Below are 20686 nucleotides of genomic sequence, written 5' to 3'. Positions count from 1 at the left end.
TTGTAAGTGTGTTGACATAAAGTGTGTTGACATAAAGTGTGTTGACATAAAGTCTGTTTTGAGACTGTAGCTGCTATAAAATAAAAATAAAATGAATTAAAATAGATTTTCTTCAAAAAGAAATTAAGTCATAAATGTGTAATTGAACTGCATAAATAACAATGAGAACCATGGTCACATTATAAAAAGATAGAAATTGTGGCTGTATGGGGTGATTATTGAGTCATAACGTCCAGACTGAAGTTCGTTCCCAGGCTCAGTTAATCGTGTTCCTCACTTGTAAGTCGCTTTGGATAAAAGCATCTACTAGACGACTAAATGTCTAAATGTAAATCTTAAAAAACTGATCAACAACATGGTTAAAGCTGTCAATGAAAAGGGAGCTAAAAGTAGTTAGAGACTAGTTCCTGTTCATTATCCGTTCTACGTTGTTGACGTCTGAGTCTAAATGAAGAAATATTTAAAAAATATGATGTTATTTAGGAACAAATTCAACTTGAGTCAGTTTTTTCATTAGTTGGTTTCTTTGGTGTGTGTGTGTCAGTCCAATGACATCTGTGTGTTATAGTTAGAAGTTAGCAACACTGAAAATGGTGTTTACACAACCAACGTTATTAGAAGTTCACCTCTTGTCTGCAATAACACAGTGGAACTGTAGATGACGCTAATAGAAAATCAAGCATATACTTAGTTACTGCTGTCTGCAGATCTAACAACAGCTGAACCAGTATGATAATTTCCTGTGAACTTCAGGTAAAGAAACCACAAAGCTGCTGCACCAAACTACCCAGAGGAAATGGTGGGTTTTACTTCTCTGAATAAAAATGTGCTTGATGTCATATCACCCAGTGGAACAATGAGGCACATGTGTCTTCAGTATCTGATCTGTAAGTATGATCTGTTGTTCTCATTTCACTTATTATATGTATTTTATGTATGTGTGTGGTGTTAGTGATAGTAACAGGAAATCTAGGATAAAACAGAAAAGAATAAGCTTTTTATTAAAAGTATGCTAACACCGAGTTTGCTTCCTGTTGTTGGCTGCTTTCAAAGACAGTACAGGATATGTTCAACAATAGTCAAGCCATGTGCAATGTAATTACAGACTAGTATAGACAAAAGTGTATAGTTTTGGCAGGATTTCTTGGAGGGAAGTGGTTAAGTATCACTTATCACTCTGTTTTTTTATTTATTTAGTCATTTAGCAGACGCTTTTATCCAAAGCGACTTACATATGTCAGTACAATGGTAGGCAGGGTGAGTGTGAGGAGGTCTTGCCTAAGGACCCCTACTGGAGGTAGGCTGCTGGGATTGAATCCCGGTCTCCCACATGGGAGGTGGTGATGTTACCACTACACTAACATCCTAACATCCTGTTGAGATCAGTCTATTGATGTAAGTTGACACACGGTTCATTTTGGTCTTGTTATGCTTCTCATGCTCTGATGTTACATAAATACTTTGTTGGTAGTGAAACACATATGTTTCAGTCTGCTTTTTAGTCTTAAGGACAAAAGCAGCTATTGCACAAAGAGGGATTATAACATCAACCTAAAATATTCTTGTTGATCTAACTAGTAGGTTGAGTAAATTACTTGTTGTTAGTTTCAGTGTAAAACCTCAACTCTCATTTCTCTTTAGTTGTGACATCACTACTGTGCTTTACCACAAACCAAGGTAAGTAAACTTCTAATCTGTCAGTCTGAAACCACTGAAAAACTAAAATACAAGGTGGTTGAAGGAACACCTGAACATCGCAGTTTGAGGACAGTTTAAGTTGATGATAGAAAGACACAGATGATGAATTTGAGATGCCGATGGTGTCTCTGGACTCATTCTGTTTTAAAATAGTAAATGTCACATTGGCGTTGTCGTGTGCTTGATTAGTTAGTTCAGACAGTTTTCTAACTTTCTAACATTCTCTATGCTCCAGTCGTGAAACTGTCTGTGAGTAAATAATTGGTTTTGATGCTTCTTATGAGTCTACAATGGTGAGATTATCATTTATGACCTGTCTGTCTCTCTTGAAGAAAGCTTAGTAGAAATTTCTTCAAATTTAGAGCAAATCAAAAAGAACCAAACAAACAAACAAAAAAACCCACCACAGATAGAGAGATTATTCAGACTCAAAGTGTGTTAAGCTGCATTTCCTCTAAATGTTCATTAGATACTGTGGAGGTGCTAAAACTATCAGTAAAAGTGAAATTAATGCAACAAAAACTTGCAAAATATATTATATGAACTAAATTTACCCAAATACAACAGCTGGTAACAATTTGGACATTTTGTGCTTCGGGTTTTGGGTTCATCCTGATCATTTATCTTTTTTTTTCTTCCCGCACAGCTCGTCTGACTGTGAGTCCCAACAGCTCTCAGCTGTTTGAAGGAGAATCGGTCTCTTTGAGCTGTGAGGAGGACGACAGCTCTGCTGGATGGACACTGAGGAGGAACACAACCACAGAACAGATGACTCTGTGTGAAGACGACTGGGCAGAATTAGTTGGTCCTACATGTATCATGCATGAGTTTACTGGTGTGAGTCCAGAGAGGGATCAACCAGTAGCATCATCAACATCACTGTCTCTGGTAAGATCAGACTGTGGAGTTAGTGTTGATGAGTCTGTGTGGAAATGGATGAAATGCTGTAGTTTGTCTCTGTGTTGAGGTGGATCAGTGATCCTGCAGAGTCCTGTCCTCCCTGTGATGGAGGGACATGATGTCACTCTGCACTGTCAAACAAAGAGCCCTCCCTCCAAGCTCCCAGCTGATTTCTATAAAGATGGCTCCCTCATCAGGACTGAGCCTACAGGTCACATGACCATCCACCATGTTACCAAGTCTGATGAAGGCCTCTACAAGTGTCACATCAGCAGTCATGGAGAGTCTCCACCCAGCTGGATCTCTGTCACAGGTCAGGAGGAAAACTTGGAGTTCAACATTTATTACATCCACACATTCACCTGAACAGGTGGATTCTCTCTACAGGTAAAACTACAACTACGACAACACCCTTGTCAACTGTTGCAGCCCCAACCTCTACACAACCAGCAACTCCTACCTCTTCAACCCAACCTCCTGCCTCCACCTCCCTCCACCTTGTGTTCATACTGGTCCTCCAGCTGATGGTGTTCTGTCCGTACTTCATCTCCACTCTCCTCATGGTGTCTTTATATCGACACAGACCCACAGGTAACACTCTGAATCAGTCTCTGACCTCACAAACACTAATCAATCAATCAATCAATCAATCAATCAATCAATCAATCAATCAATCAATCAATCAATCAATCAATCAATCAATCTCAGTGTCTCTTGATACATTTTCTACTTTTTCTTTTTAACATTTTCTGACTGTAGAAAATCACCTGCCTGTTTCCATGGTGATGACCTCGCCCACCCAGGCTGAGCAGGGATTGGATGATGACTATAATGACGTCACCACAGAGCATCACTTCTGAACTGATGTAAATTCACCAGAACAACTGTTCAACATCTTTAGTTCTTCACAGAATATGTTAGAATCTCACACACAAACTAAACTAACAACACAAGAAGAGCTGAAACAATAAGTGACAAAGCTCCTGATCACTGTTAAATATTATTTCATGTAGAAACACAAAATAATTCATAGTTTGAACCTATTGAATGAGACATTTTCTGCTTTTTATTTATTTAAAGGGTTCCAGTGTTTTAGTGATTTGGAACAAGGTGAAACGTTTGTTAGAATCAGAAACAACACGAAGGATAATTAACATCATTTACTTTGACATGAACCATCATTTGGTCCAAAACATTCATGAAGTTGAAAGTTTGAAACAGACATTTGTGACTGAAAGTTTGTGAACCCTGTAGACAGTAGTTAAAAACTCTGATCAAGTATCCTACATAGTACAAAATACACATTTCCATCTTTCATACATTTTATAATTATTTTGTTTTGGAATAAATGTATTAAAATAAAAACAGAAGTACATTTAATAACAAAGTACAACACTTGGGAAAATGTCATTTGTGTGTTTATGCTGAAACTTTAAAGACTTATGACGACACCTTGTGAGCACCACTTGTAAATGCAGAATGTTTACAATAAAAATGAAAAATCTAAAGTGAGTCTTATAGTATATTACAGAAAACATCTCACATGTGACTGACTTCTCTATATTTCCTTTAAATACATTTCAATCTTTATAGTTTGTCTTTATTCAGTTTGTTTACAAACAGTTTGAAACAGTCCTGAAATATGGTCCTGAGCTCAATGCCTGTGTTTTACTGTGTGGGAGTGTAAAAGTGTTTCTTCAGGTAAATGTCGGCTGTTGGTCAAACCTCACTGTAACTGGACGATCAGTGACTGTGGCAGCAGAAAATCTAATTTAATTTAGTATCAACACATTTGCTGATACTGACACAAAATGTGAATGAGATTAAATTAGATTAAAATACAACATTTTTAATTTATTTTGCATTAAGGTGATGCAGTGTGCGGTGTAAAGGAAGAGATTATTGATGAAAATAAAACTTCACAGGTACCAACTTGTGACTTATAATAGTTATTAAAAGCTAAAACCAAATGATAATATCTCTGGACCTAATGTCTGCAGAGGAAGTCAAGATAATGAAAGATTTTTTTATTTTCACTGTAGCAGCAGCACGACACAACAATTTGGGAGAAATAAGAATAGTGTCTTGTGTTTTTCTACCTGACACAGCCACCAGATGGCCCCGAACTCATCTTTCCAGGTTATTTGACTCCTCTGCTCTAACACTGTGCTCCTGGACGCCATCTTGTCTAAATCAGCCATTTTGTTTTCTTCTTCTTTAGAAACATATCTGAGCTAAAAACACAAGCAGCTGAGCTGTAAATTAAATTATGTGATTAACTCTTGTCTTCATAACCATGATCAACTAGAATCCAGAGACACACACTCAACTGAGTTTTAGTTTGTTGGTGTAAACTGGTTCGTCTGTTTCCCTTCTTCCTGAGTCGCTACTTCTAACGTAATACTCAGACATTATAGTGTCGATGGTGCTGATTGTGATTCACAGGAAAGTCTCTTATTAATATAAATGAATGATAGAATTGAACGTTTTCAGTATCAGGACATGGAAACATTTATTAGCAAAAGCACAAGATAAAAAGCAGCATTGCTGCGATTAATACAAAGAAATCAGCTGTGTTTGTGTTTTGTGAATAAACAAATGTTAAAATACCAAATTTAACCAGAAGAAGAAGAATAGTTTTCTCACTAACTGTTTGAACAGGACATGTTTCATACAATAAAAAAACAAATACTAAGCTAATTGAACCTTATCTCTACATTGGTTTTCTGGTTTAGCCTGTATGTGTTGAGACAGAACCAATGAGCTCAGAGGTGAGAGACATGATTTCAAGACAGAGGACAGAGCGTGGAGTGAATGAACACACTGTTAGTTTGTTAATGCTAAGAAACAAATAAATATTTCAGTTCAGTGCATGAATCACATCTGTTGTCACTGTGTGTTCAGCATTTCTGGCTTCAGCTCGGTTCTTTCTCCACATTTACATTTAGTCATTTATCAGACGCTTTCATCCAAAGCGACTTACAAGTGAGGAACAAGGCAGGCAAACAAAATCTATGCCCTCCACAAATCCTCTCGTGGAGGGCATATCTACACGACCTAGAGACTGTAGCAATGTGTTCCGTGAAGGTCAGCTGATCATCAATGATGACCCCCAGGTTTCTGGCCGTCTTAGTGGGGACAATCACTGCAGATCCAGTGTTAATGCCGATGTTGTGTTGTGTCCAAGGTCCGGCAGTGAAGACTGGAACTTCAGTCTTGGGAACTTTAAGTTGGACACAGGTGGACACAGAGGACACTCACAGATTCAGGAACAAATGGATCTGAGACATTTTACACATGTGTTTCAGCTGTTTCATCACCAGAATGCTGGTTTGGATTCTGTTCTGAGACTAATCTCTATTTATTATAGATCAGAAAACCAACAAGAACAAGAAAAATAACAACAGCAAGAACTGACAGACCACAATCCATTTCCTCTTCAGCAGTTCAGTCACTTCAGAGTTGGTGATGTTCAGTTTGCAGGAGGTCGTTGATTCTGATCACATCGACACTTTCTGTAGATCACTCCAACAACAAAAAAAAGTAACAGACCAACATTTCTTTCACTGTTTTCTTCAATCAGGAGAAGAAGATTCAGCAGCAGAGTCAGTTTGGACTGTTTGAAGTTCAGTTCCTTGTTCAGGAGGTTGTTGGTATGAAGACTGGTCTGTGGATCCTCTTTGTTTTTTATAGAGCAAAAATCCAACAACAAGCAACAAAACAAGTACAACAGGTACCACTACACCAATTACTGTGGTGTTTCCTCCGTGTTTTTCCCTGTCTCCTCCATCCTTGTCTCCTCCATTCTTGTCTCCTCCATCCTTGTTGGTACCTGCAGATGAGAAGCAGCAGTGAGTCAGCAGGTGTCAGGTAGGTGATGAGTGAAGAACACAACAGAATCCATTTCCTCTTCAAACTCCTGTCAGACATTATCTACTGCACTTTGATCCCATCACTCATACCAGCTGTTTTCTACAAAGTCTCATCAACACCAACATCTGATCTGTGATGTTTCACTCTCACATCAACAACCAGGAAGCAGCTTCAACTCTGATCCACACACACACACACACACACACACACACACACACATACACACACACACTCTAACTCACCTGGTTCAACTGTCAGGTTGATGGTGTTGATGGGCTGAAGTGTGTCTTGTACGAAGCACTTGTACGTCCCAGTATCACTAACAGTAGCATTGATCAGTTCCAAAGACGCGTTCCCATTCTCCTTCCAAAGACCAGCCATCTCCACCCGATTCTCATAGGATGAAGCCACATTCTCACACCGTGTTCTGTTGTGGTTCCGGTTTAGACAGAGAGGTTCATTCCCTTTGGTCCATTTCACTGCTTCAGCGTTGGCTTCGTCAACTTGGCATGGCAGAGTAACACTGTCTCCAGGTTTCACAGTGATCTGAAGATCTGAAACAGAAAAGAATAAACAGAGCACAACTTTAACAGCAGCCAATCAGAGTGAAGGACCTTCAAACACTGAACACTGGTCTCTGTTAAACAAACATTCACCATAATGTTCAACAGGTATTTTAGCTGAAGTTGAATGTTTCCTCTTGGCCTGACAGTTGTCTTATTGCTGATCTCACTGTCACAGTATAAAATAAACTTGATGATTAAAAGGAGAGAAGGAAATGAACCAATTTACAAACACAAAGTAAAAGTGAGCGATAGAGTTTTTAGAGAAATAGAAAATTCAAACTGATTCATCAACATAAGTTTTATTGGTTTGGACACAAAATTAACAAATAATGATTACTACATGAAAATGACTGATTAAAGCACACAGTGTGCAGTTCATGGTGGCTAGTTTGAATATAATCCATGTTTTTCCTGTGATTCACAGTTGTCAGTTTCAATCTGTTCTGTTCTGTTTTAATACATCATACCTGATTTCCTCCATTACACAGTTCAACTATGATTAAAAGTGATCAGTAAATCTAGTAGTAATCTACTCTGTGAACATTAAAAGAGAGCCCCCTTCTTCAAATATGACATGTGAAAAAGTAACCTCATTATCACTGTGTCAGACCTCTTCCTCTCTCTCTCCTCTCCCTCGTTGTGTTGTCAGAAAACTCCCAGTTTTATCCAATACATCATGAGACATGTTTGTATTTTGACCTCAATCTGTCACCTGAACATGTCCACACCAAAATTAAACAGCTAGATGATGTTGATGTTGTAGCTGATCGCTGTGTGTTTTTAATTAGGCCATAGATACTGGTTTGAAGAATTACAATTTAAAGAGTCTCAGCTTCCACTGACTCGATACCAGGTTATGACAGCTGACAGCCATTTAGGTAGGGTATTTAGTCCACGTCAATATAGCCACCAACGGCACTGTCAGATTCCCCATATGAATAATGATAATCTTTAACAACATCCAACACATGCGGTGCCAACAGCAGCTACAAATACACCAAACACAGTATTTGAATAAAAGTAAACTACCAAGCCAACCGTAAAAATAAAGTAACATAAAATAAAGAGGCCATTAGTTCCAGTGTGAAGGTGCTGAACTAACGCAGGACGTGGATCAGCATGTGATAGATAACACTGCAGAAAACCTGGGCAAGTACCAGTAAATGTGGAAGTTAAAGAGCTGTTCAAACAGGAGATAGGTAAGTAGAGAGAGAGGGAAGGGGGTTGAGAGAAAGAATGACACAATTTGAACACTAAATCACTAAAATAAACTCCCAAACTGGAAGTGATCAAACCTAAATAATAATGTAAATCTGTTTACACGTGGACCTTCAGTGAATGAAATACAGTTGTTTTGTACTCTCAGAATATCAGAAAGTTTTTCTTTTTAATTACATTTTTTAAATCTGTTTTTATATTTGCAATATCTTTATAATGGTAACATGTACATTATATTTAATTATATGTGTATTAATACACACAGCATCATGTGTATAAGAGCTACATTAAAGTTAATCTATTTACCAAGCAGTTCAGTTCAAGTCATCACAGTGATTAAACTTCACTAAAACTTCTTTAAACCATAAAAACAGGCTCAGCTCACCTTCAGAGGAAACGAAGACCAGTTCATCCACCAACAGAACCAAAGCACAAAATACACCAAATCTTAAAGTCATAGTGAAAAACAGAGTTCACTGCAGCTGTAGACGGTGAAATAAAGGCTCCGTTCAGTTCCTCTTCACCGACCGATCTACCCCACGAGTGGCCAGCGACTGTCTTTTATACTGGAGGAGGAGGGGGGCAGAACTGCCACTCCTACCAGAGGTATGACTCAACATCCAACAAGGTACAGCAGCATGTATCGAGGATCTGACTGGAACAGTATCAAAAACCAAACTCTGGAAACGAATTCAAGCTGCCAAATGAATGCTGTATATCTGTGTTCAGATTTAGTTACTGTGTTGACTCAGTTACATAAAGTCCGTTTTGAGACCGCAGCTGCTATAAAATAAAAATAAAAATACAATTTTCTTCGCAAAGATAATGATTCATCATAACTGAGTTGCATAAGTAACAATTAGAATCATGGTAACATCATAAGATAGAAAGTGTGGCTGTATGTTGTGATTATGGAGTCAAAACGTCCAGATTGAAGTCAGTTCAAAGGCTCAGTTCATCCTCACAGACCGATTTATTCATAAACACAACATGGTTAAAGCTGTGAACAAAAAGGTAACATGAGTAGTTTGGTTTGTAATGTTTGTAAAGTCCTGAATCTGGAGCTCAGTTATCGAAATGAAGGCCTGTGGGTCCAAGAACCAACAGGTCCGCACAAACCAAAGACCTGCGGACCCGAGAGAACTTATAAAAATGTTGTTAGTCTTATTTATTATTATAATTCTATTTCCGAGAAAACGAAATGTTAATGATCACCTCTTTATAAAGATTCAGTCAGATCATGTTTTGTCGTTTTATTTTAACCACTGCAGAATTATTTCTGTTTTATATTTAATGACAGACGGGAGAGGAACAAGGGACCAGAGGACTTGTCCTTAACAATAACTAAATAAATAATCAAATAAAATAATTAAAACCTGAATCTTCTTGTGGACAGACAGCCCCTTAAACAAATTAAATATTGTCCTCTATAACAATCATGTCTCGCTGAATCGGGTCCGACATTTTAAAAACGCTGTTCTGGACTCAGAACAAAGAATAATAATCGAAGCTAGAACCATCACATAACATGGTGTCACTGAGGAAAACTGTACTTTAACGGAACCTGCTCCTGATTTCCACTGAGGAAGTGGACTCTGGTTGAAGCTGGTTGAAAATGTGAGCGGTGAGATGCTGACACCTGCAGGACAGCTGCAGCAGGACTAGGTAGAGACCAGTTCCTGTTCATTATCCATGTTGTTGATGTCTTCTTCTAAACGCTGCTGAGTCTAATTCATTATATCACCTTATTCATTAATGTTCATTATTACTTTAATTAAGATGTGGTTATGTCTTCTCGTTTCCTACATGCTAATGAAAATGTGACTCCAGAGCATTTACATGTTTTTACATGGACTAAAGAAACGTTGAGGCCTGAGCTGATTTTAGAAGCGTCGTTCACAGATTTTACCAGTATAAAAACCGACAGCGCTGTGAGAGACGTACAGAGAGGGAGACTGTGGTTCTTAAAAACGAGATCTCATAGCTCCTTGTAACAATCTCTCCTCTCAATCAGCTGATTTGAGCTGCTGGTTACTGGAGGACATGTTGACGCACTGTGTTGTGGCTTTGTGTGTTTTTTTTATTGTATCATATCCTAACTCATCATTTGACATTTTAACCAAACCTAGAACACTGTAACCAACGTCCTTCATTATAAACACAGTACCTGACAGCAGCAGATGTGAAACAGGATCATTTTTTATATTATTAAGCACAGTGCGTGTTTACTCAGGCTGTTCTTCTGTATTCAGGTTTACATGTTCACAATACTTGATTATGCTTCAAATGATCTGTGTTCAGACTGGCTCTAGGTGAACGCTGTTAAACCAGCTGAACAAGAAAAGGAGGATTCACTCTGTGCCACAGTTGAAGCCAATCTGGGATCTGTCAGGTGCCAGTTCTTCATTCAACGGCAGCTGATGACCATTTATTTGACCATTTAGCGCTTGTCTTCAACACGTTGACTGGAATATTAGTTTTTCCATGATTCCCAACACCTTCAACACTTTCTATTCTTTCTATATGAAGTATCTTAGTAAGATTTGACTGTTAGATTCACATTAGGACACAGCTCCACACTCCAGTATATTAGTCTAATAAGACTTCAGATAAACCAGACAAGAAGTCACAATCACATCTATGTCAGGTCCGTGAACACAACACGTAACATTCCCACAAAATCTGGAGGGAAACACAATTTGTAAGAACTTTGTAATTGACTTACGTTTAAGACCAAAACATTTAACCAACAGTAAGAATGAGGAAATGAAAAGCAAACACTAACTTATCTTCATGTAACTAACTAAAATGTAATTTCAGTGAAATTCTGACAGAGACTCACCTGTGAAGTTGCAGCTTGTCACACTAAGAAGATCCAGAAGTCTGGAAACGGGTTTAATGGTAGTTAAGGGTGTGGGTGGATGTTTGCATACTGAAACATGTATGGTCATCAAGGAAACAAATGTTGTTTGTTCTACTAGTACTTCCTCCACCTCCAAACCAGTTTGGAGGTGTGGCTCCTCCTGTCACACATCAAATTGCTGAACTTCTGTTGAAAACAGAACTCTTTTTCTCCACTTCTAAAAACATATTACACCTACACGTCGTGAGACAGAAACAGTTCTTCCTAAATTAAAAAGTACTTTAAACTTCTTCTCTTTGACCGAGATATTTAGCTTTGTACCTCTTGTAAGTCGCTTTGGATTAAAGCAGGTGACTAAATGTAAATGTCTGGGAATTGAAGAAACCTGTTCTTTTAGAAGCTTTTGAATTGAGAGTTGATAAAATGCTGGAAGGTCCCTCTGCTCTTTAGTCCAGAGGTCACAGCACCATGGTGCTGTGACCTCTGACCTCTGGAGTCTCATTTGGATTTGTCTGACCACAGATCAACAGTTTTCCTCTTTGAGAATCCACCACCCACTTACAATTCAGATCTTTCAACACCACCCAGGTAGTTTCACAGTTCACACTGTGTCTCAGGTCGTCACAGGGACGCACTTGAACTCCTTTTCCTCATACTACACATAACAAAGATATAAAAACTATGTGAAGTAATTAAAAACGTGTTTATTTGTTCTTATATTTTAGTTAAATGAAATTAAAACAACAACTTCTTTGAGTAAAAATAGTTCAGAAGTATAAATTCTGCAGAGATACTGAAGTCGATGTGGTTTCTCTGACCTGCTGTGGTTTTTGTCAGAAGGTGTTTGAGCACCATCTGCTGCTGACAGTGGAAGATCCCTCCTGATCCGTGTTCATGTGATTCACAGCCTGAAACTAACAAACAAAAGTCGTCTGCACTGAAGCAGAAAGAGACAAAAAGAGAGAAGTAGTAGTAGAAAAAGTATTTAATGAAATGTTCAGTTTGACAGTGAAGTAGTGATGATGTGAAAGAACAACCTGAGAAAATCTAAATGTAAATCTACAGGTTTGATGTCAACATGACATGTTGGTGGACTGGAGACGTCAGCATGGAAACAGACGTTTCTCTCCTGCATTTTAAAGTTGTAAGATGAATCATTGACATCAACCTGGAGACAAACACACATTTCTACAACCAACATCCTGTTCATGGTAAAAGCTCAAATGTTAGCAGCCACATGTGAGCAGGTTATCATCCAGTCCACAGGGTCAAAGGTGCAGCCTCACAGAGAGGACAGTGAACAGTGTGTCCTTCTGGTCACTTGTGTCGATATGTAGAGATCATGAGGAGAGTGCAGATGAAGTAGGGGGTGCACATCACGACGTGACAGAAAATCAGCCACATGGACAGAGGTGCATCAGGATCTGGGGCTAGAACAGTAAACACCAGGTCAGCAAACATCTAAAACATCTGTGAAGGCACAGTTCAGCACTTGGTGCTGCGCAGTAAAAGAAACGTTTGCTTCTTGTTATTAATCTATAATATGATCAAAGGAACAAAAACACTCCACAACCAGAACAAATCGTCCGAACACCAACATTTAATTAATGTTCAGTCATGTTCACTAACAGATGTTGGACGTTAAACCTGTCGCTCAGCTTCTTCTTGACAGACTGTGACACGACAGAACATGCACTAACTCACCTACGACAACATCCAGCTTCTCTCCAGGTTCTGCTGTGATGTTCTCTGTTCTCATCTGGACTGAAGGATGGAGGAGCGGCAGCTCACCTGGTCCAACAGTCAGGTGGACGATGCTCATGGTGGACTGTGCTCCTCTCTGCCTGACGTGACACATGTATGTTCCAGTGTCTTCAGTTCCCACGTCCTTCAGAACCACAGACGCGTCCCCGTCCCTCATCTCACCGTCCTTCAGCTTCGCTCGGTTCTTAAAGGATGGGTTCTGCTCTTCTTTTTTAAACCACCAGAGCCGGTAAACACCAAACACATATTTTGGCTCCAGGTCGGGTCTGATCCACTCCACGGATGTGATGTTGGTGTGTCTGGGGTCTTGACACGGCAGAGTGACGAGATCTCCGTGACCAGCTGTGATGTTTTTCTGATCTGATGTCAAGAAGTAAAGGAACAGAGAGCAGGTTAAAAATAGAAAACTTTACTTCCACTCTGAAACCTGTGACTCTGTGTTGATCACTGGTCGACCGGCTCTGATGTGACCACAGGACACCATCAGTACTAAATATACTCCACATCAAGAAGAGAAACTGAAGCGTGTGTTCAACATGTTCTGGTGAAAGGAGAAGTTCTCGTGTTTGTTATATAAATATAGCTCATACAGTAATAAAACTTATTTAATCAGGCTCCATGTCCAGTGGAGGATCTTTATAAACAAAGGCTCTTTAATCATACTTCAGTCTCATGCTGATGAAATTCTTACAATGTAAGTTTTGAATGAGACGTACAGGAGCGAGCAGTCCACCTCCAAGTTTCACCAAACTTACATTAAAAGAACTACAGCTTCCAAATGATGTTCAGCACAGACAGCTTACCTTCAAACGTCAGAACAAGGCTCCACAACCATGTGAGAAAAACCACAGATGTCAATGAAGCCATGAGGGCAGAGCACCTGCTGCTGTCTCAGCTGAAGCCACAACTGTTCTTCTACTGGTGAGCTGCTATTTAAATCACCCGTGCACACAAAGAGCTTTTGAGGAAGAGAAACTGTACAACTTAAAAAGAAGAGAGAAGACGAGGAGGACGCTGGCAGTCGAGAGTCCTGAGGAGGAATCAGAGGAGCTGCAGGAATCTTCAGTCGTTCGTGGTTCTGGTGGCTGTTTGTGTCACTACGATGCTTCTCTTCTCGTTCCTTGAGTTGAAGTGCGTCATCTTGTTTGAATAGAAGTGAGAATCTTTGTGGGCGTCTGGTTTTCCTGTTTCTAATTCGTACTCTATTTGATCCTGTACAGCAGGTACAGAGGTCTTGACACTAATGTACAAACCTGCTGCTGTTTATAAAGTCTTTGTTAAATCACACTCTAAATGTGCTCCAACGTGGATTGTTGTGAGTAGGAAATCATGTGATTGATTTTACACATAGAGATCTTATTATCACTCAATGGATTTTGTGATGATAAGAATAAAACCTGACATCCGTCCTCTCCTCTCTGAGGAGGAGACAGCAGACGTGTGAACATGTCGTGGGTTGATGATGAAGCTTCTTGAAATGAGTAACTGACTGAGGAGGGTCATGACACAACTTCTATTATAACCTACATGTCTTTGGATGGTGGGAGGTAAAGGTCCAACACACAAACTACAACAGACTCTACAAGACTGGTGAGTTCAGGTAAATCTACCAAACGTTCACTGGTTCCAGCTTTTCACAAGACTTGATGTCAACATAGTCACTGTTTGTTCTAAGAACGTTTGAACATTTTACAGCTGGATACACGTGAATTATTTAACTTATTTTAACTTAGGGTCCATTATCTGATATATATTATTCCAGATTGAGGCCTGTAGAACTTGTGTTGGCACATTTCAGACACTAGATGTCGCTGTTACATTTAAAGCCACAAAGCTTAGAAAGGTTTCATCTGCTCGTCACTGCTGCTTGTACAGTACATATGATGTAGAGGTTAATCTTTAATCAACGAGTCTAGTTCAAGTTTCTGTCACTTTTAGTAGCTAACATACTAATGGATTCACAGTTTAATACACAGATAATGTGATCACAGTCTCACTTACAGAATCCACTAACAAGCGTTCGTTACAACTTACACGTTCTCTAAAAGTTCTCTGCACAAAGACTGATGAAGTGTTGAGATTGTGTCATTGTACTTGGTTTCTTTAGGTTGTTTTTGTGACCAGACGTAGCTGATAACAGAGACTGTTAAACTCACACACACACGTTGAGGCATCAGTGTTGACCTGGTTTTGGTCTGTGGAGGCAGCAGTAGTCTGTTAATACTAGAAAACCAACTGTGTGTGGAAACATGATCAGAGCTACACTGACCTCTGCAGGAGAGCAGCACCAGCAAAGAAAACACAATTAAAGGAAAGGAAACTGTTGTCGACGTGTATTTATTATTACATTTTGGATACAACACAGTCTGAAGTAATGTCTGATAGAGATTCAGAGTAAGTTCAGCAACGTTTAATGAGAGCCGGAGTCCCACAGATACTGATAATGAACTGTTGAACTCTTTTAGACCGACCTACTGCTGAAGAGGAAACCACACAGCAGAGGAAATGATGTTTTTAATGCTCAGTTCACAAAGTGGTCCAATGGGACAAACGTGTCTACAGCGTCTGATTTGTAAGTACAGTGTTCTTCTAAATGTCAGAGATAATCATGTTGGATGTGTTGAAGAAGACGGAGGTTTGAAGCAGGTTGATACAGATGAAACTAAAAAACTCTTCTTGTAACTTTTCTCATAGTTGTAACAATTTAGATTCTGATTCATCATGATTCATACGTCTGTGCTCTGAACGTCTCTGTTGTAGAAACGTATGTATTAGGTGGTTTGAAACCTTCTGCATTTGACAAACAGCTGTCAGTGTGAACCAGGTCGATTTTTTCTCACAGTTGATGTTTGTGATATCAGTAAAACCTCAGCTCTCATCTCTCTGTAGTTCTCGCCTCCTGGCTGTGCAGCACCACAAACCAAGGTTAGTAAACGTCTTCTACCACAGTGTGAAACTCACTGAGTCTGTCGAGGGGTTGATGGTGTCTCTGTCCTGTGACTACAAATCAGAATCAGTTTATTTGTTATGTTAGTGTTTCAGTGTTAGTTTCCTAAAGACAGTGGCTCATATATACAACACAAAGACAAAAGAGTAAACACTGTTTTAGTTCTTGGAAAATACTTGCACTAAAAGAGAGGGGGAGGAAGTACAGTGCATGAAGTACGTCTCAACTCTGCACGATCACTCTCTCTGCTCTAGTTATAAACCTGGTGTCTGGACTTTAAACTAGGTGAGATGCAGAAGACACATTTCATTGTGACATATATCGAGGCAAAGACTTCTTCTTCTACCAACACAGACAGAAAAACTGTTGTTTTACTGTGTTAATAACTGACAAAGCTGATAAATCATTGTTAATGTAGAAACACCAAACAATTAATGGTTTGAACTAATAAGTTGTAAGATTTTTTTTTGCCTTGGCTTTGAGGTATTTATAGTTTTTAAACAGTTCAATTTACAGTAAGAATAAAATGCTCTTTACATATTGATGCATTAGTAACAATAATGGTAAAAGACACAGTCACTGTAACGGTAACCTTTAAGTCTTTAAAGGCATTATTTTGATTATACTAACATTTGAAATGTTCATTTTTACGTCCTCCACCACAGTGAGTTAAAGAGTCAACACGTTCAACCTGCTGTTAAAATCAGAGGTAAAACAAAAGATACATTTTGGTGATATTATTGTTTCTACTCGATTGATTAAATCATTTCAAAGTAATCCATTTACTATTTTGTCTTAAAATTGTGATGTTTGCTTTATTCAAATGATGTTCAAGTGTAATATTGTGCGACTGTCCGTCCTGTTCTTTTCAATATGTTGAGGGTTTTTCTTTAAACTTGACTTAAATGTTTGGACTCAGGAGTTAAACTGATTAGTTTTTGTTAGTCAAAGGTCAGATCACCATTCTCATCAGCACTATCTCTGAAACATCTGGAGATAGTTTCATTACTTCTGGTGCCAACTCAGACTAAACCTATTAGACATGCATGTAAACCACAACTTCAGCAGTCACAGAGCAGTGGTTCTGGTTTATCTGTATTATGTCTGTATGTACACATATATACATGTACACATTTGCATGCTATAGCTATTTGAAATGGTATGCACCACTTGTACCCTTGGTGACAATAATGTTTATCTTATCTTATCTTTGCTGCACAGTGACTTGCTGACCACATGTCAGTGGTTATAGCAGTAAAACACACAGTTACAACACCACCTCTGTCTCATGCTGTCTTAAATAAACCACTGCCATGTACAGGAAGATGCAGCTTTTTGTTTCAACAGAAGCATCGAGTCCTTTTTCTTACTACCTCTGAACGTTTACTAGCTGTCAAACTGCTGTTGATCTCATTTTAACCAGCGGCAGAATGCATGAAACATCTGTACAGAGGCTTCTGGGTGAGTCCAATCTGGTGAATGTGTGTTAACATATTAATGTTGATTGACAATCAGAGAATTCCCTCAGCGGAGCAGCTCAAACTAACCTGGGTTTCTTTCAGTTGTGATCTCACTGCTGTGCTGCCCAACAAACCAAGGTTAGTGGACTTGAACTTTGCCTTTGTTAAATCTATAAGAACATATGTTGAATAAATTAACTGTAGAAATGACATCCCAACTACAAACTGTCTCATGTCTACAACCGTCAGTGGCAGATACTGTAATGTCATTTTTAGAATACGACAAACCACGCGTTAGTTCAGAACTGATCTTTAGCTGCAAGTAAGTCCATCCACACAGAGGTGAGGTTGTTAACTCTTGTGTGGTTTTTGTTATTCAGCCAGTGTTTGTGTTAAAATACTCCACAGCTATTTACTTCATCTTTATTGATTTGCCTTTTACTTTTTCTATTTGGAATTGAAAATGAGCAGGTGAAAAAATAGTTCCTTTAAGACAGAGATGTCAGTGCTTGAAAATGTGTTTTGATAAATGTTCATCACAGAAAATAGTTGTATGTTACATGTTCTATTGTGACACGTCAACCCTCACAGTTTGTCTGACTGTGAGTCCCAGCAGCTCTCAGCTGTTTGAAGGAGAGTCTATGTCTCTGAGCTGTGAGGAGGACGACAGCTCTGCTGGATGGACACTGAGGAGGAACACAACCAAACAACAGATGACTCAGTGTGAAGATGGTTGGGGAAAAACAAATGGTTCTTCCTGTAACATCAGCTACATCTTTGTATTCGACAGTGGAGTTTACTGGTGTGAGTCCAGAGAGGGATCAACCAGTAGCATCATCAACATCACTGTCTCTGGTAAGATCAGACTGTGGAGTTAGTGTTGATGAGTCTGTGTGGAAATGGATGAAATGCTGTAATTTGTCTCTGTGTTGAGGTGGATCAGTGATCCTGCAGAGTCCTGTCCTCCCTGTGATGGAGGGACATGATGTCACTCTGCACTGTCAAACAAAGAACTCCTCCAAGCTCCCAGCTGATTTCTATAAAGATGGCTCCCTCATCAGGACTGAGCCTACAGGTCACATGACCATCCACCATGTTACCAAGTCTGATGAAGGCCTCTACAAGTGTAACATCAGCAGTCATGGAGAGTCTCCACCCAGCTGGATCTCCGTCACAGGTCAGGAGGAAAACTTTAAAACAAAATATAAATACTAATTTATTATTTTAATCATTCACCTGAACAAGTGGCTTCTCTCAACAGATAAACCCACAACCATACTCTCTGCCTCCACCTCCCTCCAGCTTGTGTTCAGACTGGTCCTCCACCTGGTGGTGTTCTGTCCGTACTTCATCTCCACTCTCCTCATGGTGTCTTTATATCGACACAGACCCACAGGTACACTCTGAACCGGACTTCAGAAACACACAACTTAGTACATATTTTGTATTACTCTGTTTTAATACTGTTTATAATCTGTGTGTACATTTTCTCTTCTGACTGGAAATGATCTACTTGTGTCTCAGGCAACAGCAGCATCCACCCAGAACTTTGATACAGTTGAGACGGTCGGCACTGAGCATCACTTCTGAGCTGGACTGATCATTTTTGTTTTTGATATGTTTATTGACATTATACATTTACGATAATAACGATAATAATTTGTTTCAATTTTATTTTCTTTTTCTTTTCCCACATACATGACTTCATCTGTAGCATGTTACCGTTGTTATTAAAGTTGTGTTTCTTGTGTTAAAGTTGTTGGTTCCTGGCCTGACAGTCTTTTTTTTTTCAGTTCAAAAGTCTCACAAATGGAAGTAGTTTATGTTCATTTTTCTGATATAGCGTCCTAGAAAATCTTATGCCTATAAGATACTTCTTTCATTGATCTGGTGAAATGGGGAGGGTAGTGTCATTAGGGTCTGTGCAGCAAACAAAACATTTGGCTCAGAGTGCTTCTAGCATCCAACTGACCTACGCTCTGTACAGTCCCTGAAGGCCTCACACCTTCATCAAGTGAACAATGGTAGAGAGGACAGAGTTGGCAGCTGATCAGAGTGTTGGACAAACATTGAGTGAATGAAGCCACGCTCAGCTCCGACCATCTATGAGATCCAGCTCTCCGCAGTGGATCAACTTCTTTGCCAAAGGTGGTTTGGCCTCCCTCGATGCAAAACTAACACAGGGCTGTATGTCAAAAGTATGGATCTACCATTCCCCTGTGTTACAGAGGAGTATACATCCACCAAAGTAAGGCTGTGATCCATGTGCGACCCAAACAGCTCCAACATTAACAACTAGAAGGAAGTGGGTTCTGGCTGCTGCTATCCGGCAAAGCAGAGTCCACCCTCTGACACCAAGACTTCGTTAAAGACTTCGGGGTATGGATTCATTTCAAACCAGCTTTGTCATCTGAGCTAGGTGCCACCTCCAACCAACCAGTGGTATTGAGGGGACCCCAGATGCCCACTATATCCATCACCAGCCTAAAACACACACACCTGCAACAGTATTCATCAGGGGAAGGTGCAACAGCAAGTGCAGCCCATGTACCCAAGCTACATCTTGGTTGTTTTGGAGGAGAACGAGACTGGAAGTTGTCGGTGGGTCTGAACCAGAGACTATGTTTCCCTGCAAAGTCCTAAAAAAGACACCAAAGCCATTCCAATGCAGCCAAACAGGCCAGTCAATGGCTCTGGATTAACAGGAAAGATACCACCTGGTTCCCAAAGCAGCAGTAGCAGAAGCAGGGAGTTGGAGAAGAGGGGGGCGTACTTTGGAAGCCAGGCATTGTTGAACTTTCTGAAGGTTTTGTGGGCTTATCAAGAGACAATTACAGCAGGTTTCAAGTACAGGTTTTTACTTGACTGTACAAGAAGATGTTAAAAGTAATTGTTTGATAAATTCTGGTATTATTTAAATTATTGACTCAATCATCCTTTAGAAGTAGCTTCCAGCTGCTCCTCACAGTGATCGGCTTCGTGATTTTCCCTCTTTTCTTTCCACTCACCCCAACCGGTCGAGGCAGATGGCCGCCCACTATGAGCCTGGTTTTGCTGGACGTTTCTTCCTCCAAAGGGAGATTTTCCTCTCCACTGTTGCCTAAAGCTCTGGCATCTCTGCTTTGTTTCAAATCATCAATAGATGGTGCTCTAAGCTTCATTTTCTAGTCTGGGTAAAATCCATTAACTGTGACATTTCACATTTTCCAGCATGAAACAAGGAAAACAATCGATTTGGTTTTATTTAGTACTATAAAATAAAAACTTTAACAAAAAAATAATAATTATTAAAATAACAACTAACAAATAACAAATTCCAATTTCAAAACATCTAAATATTTAAATTTGAATGGTCAAAGTCATTGTCACAGCATATATGTATTATCACAGAAATGCC

At 39.4% G+C, this 20686-nt stretch overlaps 1 protein-coding gene, 2 long non-coding RNA genes and 1 pseudogene across 6 annotated transcripts; 3 read left to right on the top strand and 1 right to left on the bottom strand.

The window, feature by feature from the left end:
• Positions 1–796: 796 nt before the first annotated feature.
• LOC113168201 lies at positions 797–2904 on the top strand (annotated as a pseudogene).
• A 49-nt stretch (positions 2905–2953) lies between these two features.
• On the top strand, positions 2954–6285 carry LOC113155778. Its single transcript, XR_004463520.1, has 2 exons — positions 2954–3189; positions 3358–6285. It is a non-coding gene; the product is annotated as an uncharacterized LOC113155778 (long non-coding RNA).
• On the bottom strand, positions 5085–11209 carry LOC117153059. The gene is made up of 3 exons (XM_033326695.1): positions 11098–11209; positions 6714–7025; positions 5085–6430 (listed from the first exon to the last, which is right to left on the bottom strand). The coding sequence occupies exons 1-3, from the start codon at positions 11204–11206 to the stop codon at positions 6174–6176; spliced, it is 678 nt and encodes a 225-aa protein (XP_033182586.1). The 5' UTR covers positions 11207–11209; the 3' UTR covers positions 5085–6173.
• Positions 11210–13715: 2506 nt separating this feature from the next.
• On the top strand, positions 13716–18264 carry LOC113168205. Of its 4 annotated transcripts, XR_003299376.2 has the most exons (4): positions 14327–14472; positions 15348–15454; positions 15772–18144; positions 18224–18264. It is a non-coding gene; the product is annotated as an uncharacterized LOC113168205 (long non-coding RNA). The 4 variants fall into 4 exon arrangements; XR_004463490.1 differs by adding an exon at positions 13716–14037 and having other exon boundaries at positions 14309–18144; XR_004463491.1 differs by having other exon boundaries at positions 14322–14472; positions 15348–18144.
• The last annotated feature ends 2422 nt before the right edge of the window (positions 18265–20686 follow it).

This window comes from Anabas testudineus, chromosome 18 (genome assembly GCF_900324465.2).
Source record: "Anabas testudineus chromosome 18, fAnaTes1.2, whole genome shotgun sequence".
NCBI classification, from domain to species: Eukaryota; Metazoa; Chordata; class Actinopteri; order Anabantiformes; family Anabantidae; genus Anabas; species Anabas testudineus.
The sequence above is the reverse complement of the archived record's forward strand: the minus strand, read 5'-3'. Positions and strand labels throughout refer to the sequence as shown.